This window comes from Propithecus coquereli, unplaced genomic scaffold, assembly GCF_000956105.1.
Source record: "Propithecus coquereli isolate 6110/MARCELLA unplaced genomic scaffold, Pcoq_1.0 Scaffold9, whole genome shotgun sequence".
Classification (NCBI taxonomy): Eukaryota; Metazoa; Chordata; class Mammalia; order Primates; family Indriidae; genus Propithecus; species Propithecus coquereli.
Window position 1 is genome coordinate 8,451,558 of NW_012155284.1, and position 13,935 is coordinate 8,465,492.

Genomic DNA, 13,935 nt, shown 5'->3' on the forward strand with positions numbered 1-13,935 from the left:
TGTGTCTCCTCCTTTGTGCCCACAGAGCACCACACTCACATCCATTGTCTGAGGGTTTTGCTAATTTAATCCTCGGGAAACACCTTTATTAACAAAGTAGCATTGGGGGGACCCTTTGCGGTATCCACCATGCATGGCCAACAACTGGAAAACAAATGCACCTTAAATCCTTTTCTCTGAATACCAAGGATCCTTTCCCCAAAGATGAAGTGTGTGATTCATCTAAGAGACCCAGTCTCACACTACGTGATAGCCAACTCCTCAAACTTTGTTTTCAATTTAAGCCCTGTTTTATCCACAGAAATTGAATAAATATAGAGCTGATAGAGATGTGCAACTTTGTAGTTAACACTCTGAAAGTAACTTAAGAATGAAAATGGTTTAAATAATTAGAATTAAAATATGGTAAAGTCACAGCTATTTGTATCAAGGAAAGAGAGATGAAAATGATTTCAAATGACAAATTTCATTTTGGAATGCACTCAGAATCAAGTTCACTTAGACACATTCAGACATTTTTATTCAAACTGTCTTGCAAAGTATCTTACAGTCACTTAACTGGGCCCTACTAGTTGGCACCATATGTTTCAGGTGAATTATGAGGACCAAACATGTCTAGGACTCTAAAGATAATCTGCAAAGCAGATACTGCTGTGTTAAAGAACTTATTACTAATGTGGATTTTTACCTTTTTCAACATGTAGGAGTAGCTACTAGGCAATAAATCTTAAGTTTTGTTTTTGTGCATTAAACTTACGTGTGTTTCAAAATATTTCTATTGATGAACTTAACTCCCCCATTTTTAGCATACAGACCAACAGCTGGGCACCACTGCTGTATGTGACAGGGTGAAACTGCTTCAAAAATTAATATGTTTGGAAAAGATGGCATTTTGACATCTACCTAAGGAAAGCCATACTAAAGCAATTAGAGATGGACCTCCTTGCCTTTTCCCAAGTGCTACAGGTACTGTTAAACATGGCATTCAAGTGAATTCCTGATTTTTTTTCCTAAGTGACCCATTCATTCAATAAATATATTAATAGTACCAAGCACTGTTCTAGGTGCTGAAATATAGTCGTAATGAGATAGACAAGAATCCCTGACTTACTGGGACTTTCAGTCTAGTGATGGTACATGCTTCTCTCAAATGTCACTATGAACATTCCAAGTTATCATATTCTTCACTCATGCTGATGAAAGAGATTTTGATTCAGATCCCACTTACGTCATTTCTGAGATATACAAACTTGAGAAAGTCATTGCCTTCTCTATGCCTCAGTTTTTGTATCTATACAATGGGAAAAATAACATCTACTTCACAGTGTTGTGACAGTTTAATGAAATAATACACGTGAAAGTACCCTAAAATGCCTGCCGTGTTAGTCACTGAATGCACATTATCTAACCTCTCTATTAGCATGTTCTAATGGAGAGCCCCTTCAGAGAGATCAGGGAGCCAGTGCCCATGGTCAAAAGCAGGTGACTGTTGTTTTACTAGGAGGATGGCACAGCACATTCTCGCTCATGCTTCAAACATCCCGACCCTTTAAAAGTGCCTTCTCTTAAGTGAGATTTGCTTGTCTTGTCCCCCAGACATGAACTCTAAGGCTTTAATGACGATAGATTAGCCTCACCCTTCCTGAAGTGAACCAACATTTGTCTTGGAGACATTAGTGAGACCATCACAGGCCCACTGGGGGAGCCACGCTATTAGAGAGCCCATCATGTCAAAAAGTCTAAGTAGACTTTTCATAAGGGGATGACTTTATGGCTGTGATTCCTGGAGGGGACAGCAATAGAGCCACAGATGATCCAGCCAAGTCCTGTAACACACAGAGGAGTCAGGCATTGGCTGTTAAAAGCTCTCAGCCATCAGTCCTGAAAACCAGGGTCAAATAAAAGAAAATCAAATGCATCTGGAAATAATCACAATGAAATCAATTCTATTTCTCCATAGGTTTTTAACACTGTGGAGAGTCTGACAACCTTTAGGTTGCTGAGGTCAGGGCCTTTAAACCTCTCTTACCTGTTGTACCAGAATATCTCCAATTTGGTTGATCACAAAATTCCTGTCGTTGTCAGCACAGGATTCCTGTCTTCGCTCCTTCATGCTGTAGAAGAAATGCCTGTGGATTTCAAGCAACTCATCTAAACATGGGAAGATTTTATCCACGGTGCTGTGGTCAAGCTGCAGCTCCTCTTTCATGCCCTTCCTGAAGATCTCGGACATGATGAACAGGGTCTGGATGTGATGCATCTCTGTCTGCATTAGCTCTGAAATATGTGAGCAGAAGCATGTGTTACACAAGCCTTAAAAAACGGGTATCCTTGAACCTAAATTAGTAACGCAACACTGTACGTTACACAAATAAAAAAAAGGAATGTTTAGGAATAACAAGAATATTTCTTCCAATATGAAAGCCAGCATTGACTAAACATTTACGTTTAAAATATTAAACTATTTTCCTTTTTCTAGATTTTAAGAGAATATATTTATATCAAAGTCCAACAGGTATCTGAAAACTCTCATAATATAATTAGCTAGCATCTTTAGCTACCTTCAGCTAGGAACTAAATGCTCATGAAATATAACTTAGTCTGCTGGCTTTCTTTTTTTCTGTGGTTTTTGCATTGAGTAGGAGCACAATTAATTTGGTGAATTAAATTGAACTAAATATAATAAAGTTCCTCAAAGCAGACAACAATAGGCCCCTTCTATTGCAGGATCTGTCTCCAAAATTCCAGTTTCTCCAAGGGAAAACAATGCATCACAATCAAAGGACACCACCAAGAAATTGAAAAGACAACTCTCAGAGTGGGAGAAAATATTTTCAAATCTTATATTTGATAAGGAACTTGTATCTAGAATATATATTTAAAAAAACCTCTTACGACTCAACAATAAAAAAACAAATAACAATTCAAAAATGGGCAAAGGATTTGAACAGATGTTTCTCCAAAGAGATATACATAAGCCAATAAGCACATGAGAAGATGCTCATCATCACTGGCCATTAGGGAAATGCAAATCAAAACCAAAACGAGACACCACACACACTGATAGTGATAATAAAAGGAAGGACAATAAACAAGTGTCAGTGAGGATGTGGAGAAATGAGAACCCTCAAACATTACTGGTGGGAATGTAAAATGGTACAGCTGCTTTGGAAAACAGTCTGGTAGTTCCTTAAGTGATTAAACTTAAAGTTGCCATATAATCCAAAAAGTGGAAAAATCCAAAATATCCATCAACTGATGATTAGATAAACAAAATGGAATATTAGCCTTAAAAAGGAATGGATTACCTATATGTATTACAACCAGGATGAACCTCAAAAACATTATGCTAAGTAACAGAAGGCAGGCACAAAAGACCACCTATTGTATCATTCACGTGAAATGTCCAGAATAGGCAAATCTATAGAGACAGGAAGTAGATCATTGGCCTCCAGAGGCTGGTGGGAGGGGGAAATGGGAAGCGACCTACAATGGCTACAGGATTTCTGTTCGAAGTGATGCAAATGTTCTGAAATCAGACAGTGCTTAACAATTGCACAACTTTGTGAATACACTAAAAACCACTAGGTTGTACACTCTAAAGGGGTAAGTTTTATGGTATGTAAATTATATCTCAATTTTAAAAATGTATCATGAGAGAAAATAATTCCAAAATTTACTGACGTACCAGAAGTACTAGTTTTACGTTAATGGGTATTTCCAAACATATTGCATGTTTTGAGAAAGAATCTAAATATCAGCCACAGAAAGTAAATAAGTCTAAACATAGTTTTATTATTTTATCATGAACAAAAACCTCTTTCATTCAGAATCCACTAACTTTGAAGTATCATTATTTTCTCCTGAGTTTTTAGTGCCTACTCTGTGCTAAGCCCTTACGCATATCATTTCATTTAATCCTTTAATCCATTTATCCATCATGACCCCCCAAATAGGAACGATTTTCCTCAACTTTAAAAGGGAAACAGTGAGGAAGAGAGGGTGAAGGATTTGCCATGGAACACAAGCCTTTCTGACACCAAAGACAATATTGTGCATGATAATTCATCCCAAATGGGTGAGATTATTTTTAATGACACATGAAATTGTAAAGAAATAAAGAAAAAAATGACAGTATAATACAAATTGCTTGAGAAATGCTAAAAGGACAGCATCTTCCTTTCCAGAATAACTCCCATCTATACAGCCCTCGGCAGATTTCAAAGCATGCTGGCACACCACCTTGTCTGACCTGCTGAACCACCACCTGAGGCAAGTGAGAAGGTATCCTTATTGCCCAAGGATGTTTTGGCCCATACCTGCGTACACAGGATTAGTGAAAACTAAAAGCAGATCTCATCTTTAAAGTTGGATATCTTCTTGGAACCCCTTTTTAGCATCTACTTTGTACTTGAAATTTTTTAAAACTTCACTTTTTCCCTAATTAGTCTATAATTTAACTTTCCCTAATCCAGATTGCCTCCCCCACAAATAGCATGAAATCATACAATCTCATCACAGTTGAAATCTGTACTCAGGACTGCAGCACACAGTGGAACACTGCCCCAGCCCAAGTGTGGCTGCTTGCACCACAGTCCCTACGCATGGCCCCCTGGTACACGCAGCCAAACTGTAAGGCCATGTGCAGGAACCCTGTCTACCCAACATTAAAACGTGTGAAAGTTCACTGTGATTCTGATATAGAAGAGGTAAGAAAGTGTAGGTGAAACCTAAGTAAACTTGAAAGGGGTATGAGAAATAAAATTTGCTCTGTACCAGGTATAAACGATGCCTCATTTAAGGCTCACAATGACATTTTAAACCTGAGTATTATCTTCATTTTACAGACAGAGAAACTGAGGTGCAGGCACATGAAATAATTTGTCTGATATCAGGTAAAGAGAAAATGGTAAACTAACACCTCTTGTATTATCCAGGATGGAGCTGGAGCCCATTCTCCCAAGTGAAGTATCACAAGAATGGAAAAACAAACACCACATGTACTCACCATCAAATTGGTACTAATTGATCAACACTTTTGTGCACACATGTATCATTCACTGGGTGTTGGGCAGGTGGCAGGGGGGAGGAGGGGATGGGTATATTCACACCTAATGGGTGCGGTGCGCACTGTCTGGGGGATGGGCACGCTTGTAGCTCTGACTTGGGCAGCACAAAGGCAATATATGTAACCTAAACATTTGTACCCCAGTAATATTCCGAAAAATAAATGAATGAATGAATGAATGAAAGGAAAAAGAAAATGGTAGAACTGGGATTTAACCCAGGTCTGTATGGTTTCAAATGCCATGCTTCTTTTCTCTACACCACACTGCTTCGGCCCAAAGAGCAAATTTGAAATGCTTACCAAAAATGACATCCTGTCTTTTGATGACGTTCTTCTCCTGCCTGCTACAAAATGAGGGATCCACCACAAGACTCCAAGATTCTGCTTCAAACTCCTGGGCGTCACTGCTGAGGTCACTCCACAGAGAAGAATCCACGACATCTAATACGTGGTTAGAAAAGAAAAGCCCTAAGCACAGTAACACACAGCATCAACAGACCTCCCTAAGTGCCCATGTCTCCAGATTCCTCACACTAAATAAACTCTCATGAACACAAGAGCAACTAGGCCAAAATGTGATTGATGTGGAGTTGCAACATCTGAAAACTAGACTGACAAAATGGTCCAAATCAAGACAGCTTTCATGAAAGCAAAGAAGAATCAGATATGAAAATAGTGATTGTGTATATGGGGCGGGGAGACATTTGAAGATTCTTTTGTTTGTTTGTTTTGGCTTGCTCTATTTTTGTTTTATTTTTGGTAACCTTCAGAGTCCATAATGCGCCTACAGATTCTTGAACCTGCTGATTTCTTCTGCCCCAGGTTATTTGCACTGTTTGCTCAAATCTGAATTTTGTACTTGTCCACTAGACTTGCTTGCAGCTTGGCAAGACATGAAGCGGAGTGTAAAGACTCGAGTTGGAAGAGAGTGCAGGTTTTCTATTAGAATTGCTTACACACACACACATCCCCTTCAGGAAAACTAAACTCTATTTACTCAAATGGCACTCATTACAGAGATTCTAGCTCAGAGCAGTAAAGATGAGATGACAATGAATTTAAAGGCTTAAGATTAAAATTTTAAACATGGGTTCCTGGGGCAGAGAACACTCCTCTCTCCTGTCACTACTCTCCTTCCATTTGGTTCTCCCTCACTTATTGATGCAGCTTGGATACAAAGACCAATTCCCCAGGTCAAGTCCTGTCCTATAAAATACAAATTTTAGAAGCGTTGTTATTCCCCTAGAAGTAGCAGGCAAAAGATGAGAATAAGTATCTCAGAGATTCAGGCAAGACTAGTCTTAGCTAACTAAAGTCTGTGTTTTTAATGTAGGATTCTATTCCAATTCATTGATAGCTGTAAAACACTTTTTAATGATAAACATACAGTGTATTTCATTCTCTTCATGTATGCTTGTGACATACTCCTTCAGTAATGTGTCCATTTAAAAACTGCATCACATTTTCTTGGTCACTATCTGGTTGTTTCCTCTAGGGCTAAATTTTCATCCTTTTAAAAAGTAGAACCTATACCAAAAAGACATCATGAAACAGAATTCTTCTAAAAAGAACAAAAGAATATGGGCTTCGACCTTATATCCTTCATAAAATATTCCTTTTGGCAAATGCTCACAGAAATTCAAATAAATGCAAATGTGTCCTCTCCTCACCTTCCATTACGAAAGACTCCGTGGAGGGAGAAGAACCCACGGACTGCAGCAGCTCATCCGAATGAGACCTGCTTCTGCAGTTGTTACTGTCACTCTCAGACTCCAAGGATGTCACTGACCTCCTGAAGCTAGCAGGGAGGAAGGGGAGAAAAGTTAACCCCAGCAGCCTCTCTGAGCTGTTAAGATGTAAAAACACACTAAGCCTTACCTTTCCAAGGTAGTGCCCGGAACACTTCTGGACAATGGATGGACCTGCCCTGCAGTTTCCTTCCTTCCAGCTGGCAATCCAATAGGCATGGAAGAAGAAGGGTGCAGAGAGAGGCCAGGCTGCGGGATGTCTCTAAATGAAGAATCTGGAAATCAGAATGGATGCTTCATGTGGTTTCCATAGAGGACAGTAATTACAAGTAAAGGTAGTCACTTAAAAGGCAGAAAGCTAAGCCCTTGAACAGCCACTTCTAATGTGTCACATGCCCGGCCTTGAAACGAGTCTCCCTGCTACGCCCTGACACTTGCTTCAAGTATCCCTTCCCTTGCACAGCCTCCTGATACTTGTGCTGCAGGCCTGCTTCCGCATCTCCACTGGAGACTGCAAGCGTTTGCGATTGCAAAAACAAACAAGAAAATGGAATGGAGAAACACTGGGCCAGCTTTCCCATAAATTACTGCTGTACTCCTTCGAGCCAGCTGTAAACAGATGCAAGGTGTTATTAGCACTATTACTAGAATGCATATGGTGTCTGTAAATAAGCATACACACACAGAGCATGTCAGTGGAATGGAATGATGCTGGGAGTCTATTCTTTATGGTATAGGGATCTCAGGCAAATGAAACCTGTAAGCCAAGCTGGGCTGTTCTCTCTCACATATGGAAAACTACATAACGCTTCAATGCTTTTCTGGTCAGTTCAAAAATGCCTGAGCATAGATGCATTTACATCTGATATGTGCTATAAATGACTCTCAGAAAATATTTCAGTCGCATATCATAGCTGTAGCGTATATATTCTCAAGCAAAAAGGGAAAAAAGATTTAAACAGATCCTAAGGTATTACAAAGGATTTTACACATACATGTATGATTTAATTTTATTCTCATAACTCCCATGTAAAGAAGCGAAATATATGGCATTTTGTCAATTCAAAGATGCTTTTCACTTCCATGCTTAACCCTGTGAAATAGAGAAGTGCCTTACAGCTGATGTCTAAGAGACCGCTGGGGTCAAGGCAGGGGAGCCAGCAGTGCGACAGCTGTGATGCCTGCACTCACTTTACCTAATATAACATCATACCCGACAGCATGTGGCCATGAATTTGCATACCCAATTGTCCCATGATTGAAGCGGTTTTTAAAATATCAGTCACACTTTGTTACAGCCTTGAAACGAAAGTTGCCATGTACTTAAAATTCCTGCCACAGTCAAGCAATGCAACTTGAGGCAGAAGAAATTGCAAAATCTCTCCCAGGAAAGCAAAGCAAAGATTTTCAAACCTAGGAGACAATGGTGTGACCAGTTCTTGCATGCAATGTAAAAACATTTCAAAGGCCACCAATTATTTTCAAGAGTAGTTGCTTAAATTTTAGCAATGTACGATTCAGGAAAAAAAACAGGGCCACCAAATTTTAAAATATGTAAACAAAACCCCAGCATGCCTTGAAACTTCACTGTCACTCTAAAGGTGCTAATGAGATCACAGACTCCAGCACAGCCAATCAAGGCACTAGGTCACCATGGTAATGGACAACAGGGACCGATAAGAATCTACAGACTCCAAACTTGAAAATTTTTTCCACCAAACTCTGTGATTCTTAAGAAGAATGTGGTGTATATTTGTATACATAAATATGTGCTACTGCCAGGAAAACATCAAATTATGCACATTTCGTGGGCTTCTCTTTTCCCCAAAAGATCGTTCATAAACCAAGAGAGCATATTCCTCTAACAGCATCTTAGAATTGAGGCAACTGGTAATACCTTCTCCTTACAGCCCTCCCGAATACAAAGATCACATGGTACATACGATGCAAAGGCTCTTAGGCTGGCAGAGAAGTTTATATCCTTCTTGACCTCTTTATAAAACTAAAAATTATGCCAAGCATATGTTATAAAAGAAATAATTGGGCGAAGAGAGAAAACAAAAGGAGGTATTTTTACAACGGAAAAATGTGTGGTATGTATTAAATTTTAAAAAGTTCTTGTCGTTTTCCACATCACTTACTTCCAAGGATGGTCTGCGGTTTGTTCTTGTTATATTTCTCCTGGAATTTCTGGTAAAGAATATTAGAAACACATAAAGTAAGATCAAAGCGCCAGTGGACTGCAAGAATGTCCACATAGTTACCCAGGATTCTTATCTGTATCGTTTTTGTTATTTTATTTCTAAGAGGAATTCAAAGAAAAAGACATTAACTGCAATGAGAAGCAAAATGTGATGATAATAAAATGAGCAAGTTTTAACGAAGGGGTGCCTCATGAATACGCCTGGCTTCATTAAAAGCCTCAGAGTAACTAGAAATCTCCAGCTCATGTGTCCAGACCAGGCTGAAAGGGGAGTTCCTATCAACACTGCCTTTCTCCTTCTTGTTTTTTTACCACTCCTTACTATTCCTCCTGCCTACAGGAGACAGCTACTTTGAGCACTGAAATGTCACTGTCTAAAAAAGCCCTCTGTTCTGCAATCTGACACAATGTGTGTTTCAATCAACACAGAGGTTTGTAACTCCAAGTTTTCCCCTGAAGGATCATCATGCTCATGGGCATCTCTGACATCACCGTAGAGTGGGAAAGAAAGGGAGAGAATTCTGGATGCCTTCGTCTACTCAATCCCACTGCCAAATACAGAGAACATTCTTCTAGGCCAGTGGTTCTCAAAGTGGGGTCTCAGGACCAGCAGCAGCAGCATCGCCTGGGATCCTGTTAGAAATGTTCATACTCAGGCTCTGTCCCAGACCTATGGAATCAGAAATTCTGGGAGTGGGGCCCAGACACATGTTTTAACAGGTCCTCCAGTGATTGTGATGTTTGTGATTTATTGCTCTAAGCTTCATTTACGTGCACTCAGGGTTTGCGCTGGTAAACCAAGCAGGTCCTATAAGAAACCCTAACCTACCACACCATATTGCACAAGTGGCCAGACTTGAGCTTTCCTGCTATTTCTAAAAGTGTACAGTTAAGTAACTACACATTGTGAGCATGTGTTATCACTGCAGTGATCACTTTAGAAATCAATCTAGACAGCAATAGGAGAGTAAAAGCTCAAACACATCATATGAAGTAACCAAGCAGGATATAAACACATAATATTCACAGATGACTGAGAGATTACCTTGGTACAGGAAGGCGTGGCATCTTTACAACCCTTGTGTACATTTGCATTACAGTCTGAAATAAAGGAAAAAGACACAAAAACATCCATCTTACATAAGTTAGTCTGAAATGAGTAAGACTACATCATGCTTTTATCGGTCATTATAAAAACAACATATAGACATTACAAATATTTAGAAAACTTAATAAGAAGGAAAGAAAAATATTTAAATCACATGTAGCTCCATCACTCAAGCACAAGCACACTGTTGATATTTTAGTTTCCTTGGAGATGTTTTTTCCCCTTCTTCACAGGGTCTTATCCATTAAACCTGAAATTAGGCATGAAATACAGTTCTGTGACATTTCTGTGTCTGCCTGAGAACTCATTCCCTATTATGCGTGTTATACTGTGAGAGATCCCTGACACCTGGCTGGCAGCAACTCTCCACTCCCATACCAGGTAAGATGCCTATGACGATGAAAAGAAAGAAAATGAACTCAAAACAATGCTGAAAAAAAATGTATTGTCAGGCTCCGGCAAGAATTCCTACTTAACTGAAGTTTGAAGTAGCCAAATTAAATGAGAAAAGAGTAGCCCTGTGCCCATGTTTTATGTCATAAAACAAGGCACCTCATCTCACTGGAAGAAGGTAAGGGAATATTTTTCCTGTCCCTCTCTGCAGACAGGCACGGAGACCCCGGCTGTCCTCGCTGAAAGCTGTGCGTGTGGGGCTTGCTTCCTGCCAGGGTGTCATCCTCTTGCCCCCTCTCCTCTCCCGTCTCCACACCCCCTGTGCCCACACACTGTATCACAGATGGAGGAGACTGGGTGTATTAGAGACTTTAGCACAGAAGGAATTCTTTTGTAAAGGAAGATGATTTCATTTAGGTCCATCGAAGCCACGATGGGTAAGTACCAATAACCCACTGAGACCTGGGCAGGAAGCTGAGCCCTAGAACGGCCTCCAGCTGCAGGTCTGAGGAGGCAGTTTCCCCAACACCCCAATGGCCAGCATGCAGAGCCTGAGGCTAATCTACCTACTGGTTCTGCTGGTAAACATCGAAGTTGGATGGCTTTCTCCTCATTCCGGAACAAGTAAATAAAAGGAGAAAAGTAGAAGCTATGAGATATCACAGAACAAAGTTACACTGAAAACTCACTGGAAGAGCAAGCCGCTGAATACTAAATTTAGACACAGAAAAGAAAATTTAGATATTGGAAAAGTATTCTCCATAAGAGACAGAAGACAGAGCTTCAATAAAATAGACCAAAAGGCTATGAAGAGAGAACAGAATGTGAATGAAATTAGGCCAATAGGATGAGAGTAAATGGAGCTTTGTGAGACAAGTAAGGCCTGCAAGGAAGCTAAGGGGCAAGAGCAGAACCTCAACTGAACTGAGAAGAATCAGTGTGAGAAAGACACTAAAGCAGGGCTGTGAACTTAAACTTGAAAGATTCCCTCCAGAGTGCGGAGAAGATGGATAGAATTATACAATAGAAGATGTCAGACAAAGAAGACAGATAGTAGAGATCGCACTTATCCAAGGAAGAAAGCACAAAAATTAGATCAGAAGCAATAACAGTCAAAGCTACAACAGACAAGAATTTTATAAAGCTGAAAAAGCAGTCAAAAAGGAAAATCAAAAGGTCTCACTGTTTTCTAAGAAAAATAATTAAATGGCACCTATTCTACAGACACATCCTGAAAATATCCATACAATTAGAAAACCAAAAGTCCTCAAGTATCCAGGCAGAAAAAAGGGGTTGCCAACGAAAGAATAAATCAAGCAGGCCCTAGACTTCTCCGCTACAATAGTAAATGCCCAAATATATCAGACCAATGTTAATAGAGTAGTGCAGGAGAAAGATTTTAGCCCAAGAATTTATTTAGCTAGATAAGTTGTTTCTCCTGTGCGAAAGAAGCAATGATATATCCTTAGGTAGACAAGGTTTCAGATCAACAGATCAATCTTATTTTAGGTTACTGAGAGCAGAATCAAAATTAAGGGCTCAAAAATGGATGAGCCATAGTAAAAAAAAAAAAAAGGAGTTAAAGTGAGTGGTAAAACAACTAAACAAAGAATCATATCTAAAAAATTGTTGTACATAGAGACACAGAACTGAATAAAAATGTTAACTTTTTCTAGAAATAGAAATTTATCCTTGAAAGATTAAACATACAATGTAAAAAGAATAATATAATAATTAATTCACTGTATTAACAGAGCCTGGGAGTGAGGGTAAACATAAGGGAAATAAAAGAGTATTAAATTAGTAGCCTTACACAGCCTTAAAGCAATCATTAGTTGATATTGAAAGATCATATATCTTGCCAAATCCCTGGAGAAGATAAAAGCAAACAACACGTGGTCTAAATAGCTAAATCAGACATTAAGAAAAACAGCAAAGAACTATAAAAGATAGTTGGTAGCAGTAAAATTAAATGTAAATTTTAAAAAAACCCTGTAATAAAACAAGGTCTTTCAGTTACATTACAGAATACCTTTAGCAAAATTAAAGACACACACCCCAAACCAAAAACACAGAAATAGTTAAGGGAAATATTAATACAATTAATAGGAGCAAGAAGAATATTTACTTTAGACAAAGTCAAATTCAATGCAAGAGGCACTGAATGCCCTTTTAATGGCATTAAAAGGGTGATTTTATTTTGATTAAAGTTAAATTTGCAATGATAGTGTGATTTATAAACTTCTTTGTACCAAATAATGTAACATCAAAATATAAGCAATGAAACCTATTTATAAACAAGGAGAATTTGACAGAAATACAATTTTGTGGATGATTAGCAACTCAGGCTTTAACAGAGGAAAACTGACCAGGATTTTGAATATTTATACAGTATCATGTGTAGTTTTACATCATATCACATTTTAAGATTAGAAATATTAACTTTCACAATTAAAAACAAAAATACACCCACGGAATAGGATTACTTACCTAAAACAGCAGAGATTGTATATTGTATATGTCATTTTATTACTCCATGTAAAAAACTTGATGTTAATAAGCAAAGTTTAAACCACAAACATCCCCCCTGAAAAAAAACCTGTAAATCTTAAAGCCCCTTGTGGGTTAAAGAGGAAATCAAATGTACACTTTGACCCACTAATACTGATTCAAGAATTTAATCCAGCCAAGCAAGGTGGCTCACACCTACAATCCAAGCAATTTGGGTGGCCAAGGTGGGAAGATTGCTTGAGGCCAGGAGTTTGAGACCAGCCTGAGCAAGACCCTGTCTCTACAAAACATAAAAAAATTAGTCACACATGGTGGTGTGCACCTGTAGTCCCAGCTACTCGGAAGGCTGAGGCAGGAGGATTGCTTGAGCCCAGGAGTTTGAGGTTACAGTGAGCTATGATGACCCCACTGCACTCTAGCTGGGGAGACAGAGTGAGACCCTGTCTCAAAAAAAGAATTTAACCTAAGGCAATGATCAAAGATGTGGACAGCGGTATGTACAAAAGAATGCTCATTGCCATATTATTTATGTTGTGAAAAAATTAGGAAAAACTTACATGTACGATAAGAAATATATTTGATGTTAGCATAAAATGAAACATTAGCATTAAAAGCTGATATAATTTTTTATGGTTAGAAGGGACTCCACCAAAATATTAATAGCAATTTCTTCTAGGTGGTAAAATTTTGAATAATTTTAAGTTTTTCCTTAAACTTTCTATCTCCTATGAATACTATTTTTTTTAAGAAAGTAATGACTATTTTAAAGCTAAATATATCCTAGGTACTTTCAGCAATTTCCATCTTCCACTACAACCTCCACCACAATCCACCTAATCAATCAATATGAACCAACGTATTCTTTACTGTGAATGTTTAACTTTCAGTGGGCCCCCACTCCCTT

General features: G+C 38.7%; 1 protein-coding gene across 2 annotated transcripts in view; it reads right to left on the bottom strand.

Annotated features, from left to right (window-relative positions):
- Positions 1–13,935, bottom strand: part of ARHGEF28 (Rho guanine nucleotide exchange factor (GEF) 28) — a 310,356-nt gene that overhangs the window by 59,372 nt on the left and 237,049 nt on the right. For both annotated transcript variants that reach the window (XM_012664527.1, XM_012664526.1), the window contains 6 exons: positions 10,065–10,120; positions 8,958–9,006; positions 6,947–7,091; positions 6,739–6,866; positions 5,369–5,509; positions 2,030–2,277 (listed from right to left, as the gene is read on the bottom strand). In XM_012664527.1, the coding sequence (XP_012519981.1) occupies positions 2,030–2,277; positions 5,369–5,509; positions 6,739–6,866; positions 6,947–7,091; positions 8,958–9,006; positions 10,065–10,120 (767 nt within the window). The remainder of the gene's footprint in view (positions 1–2,029; positions 2,278–5,368; positions 5,510–6,738; positions 6,867–6,946; positions 7,092–8,957; positions 9,007–10,064; positions 10,121–13,935) is intronic.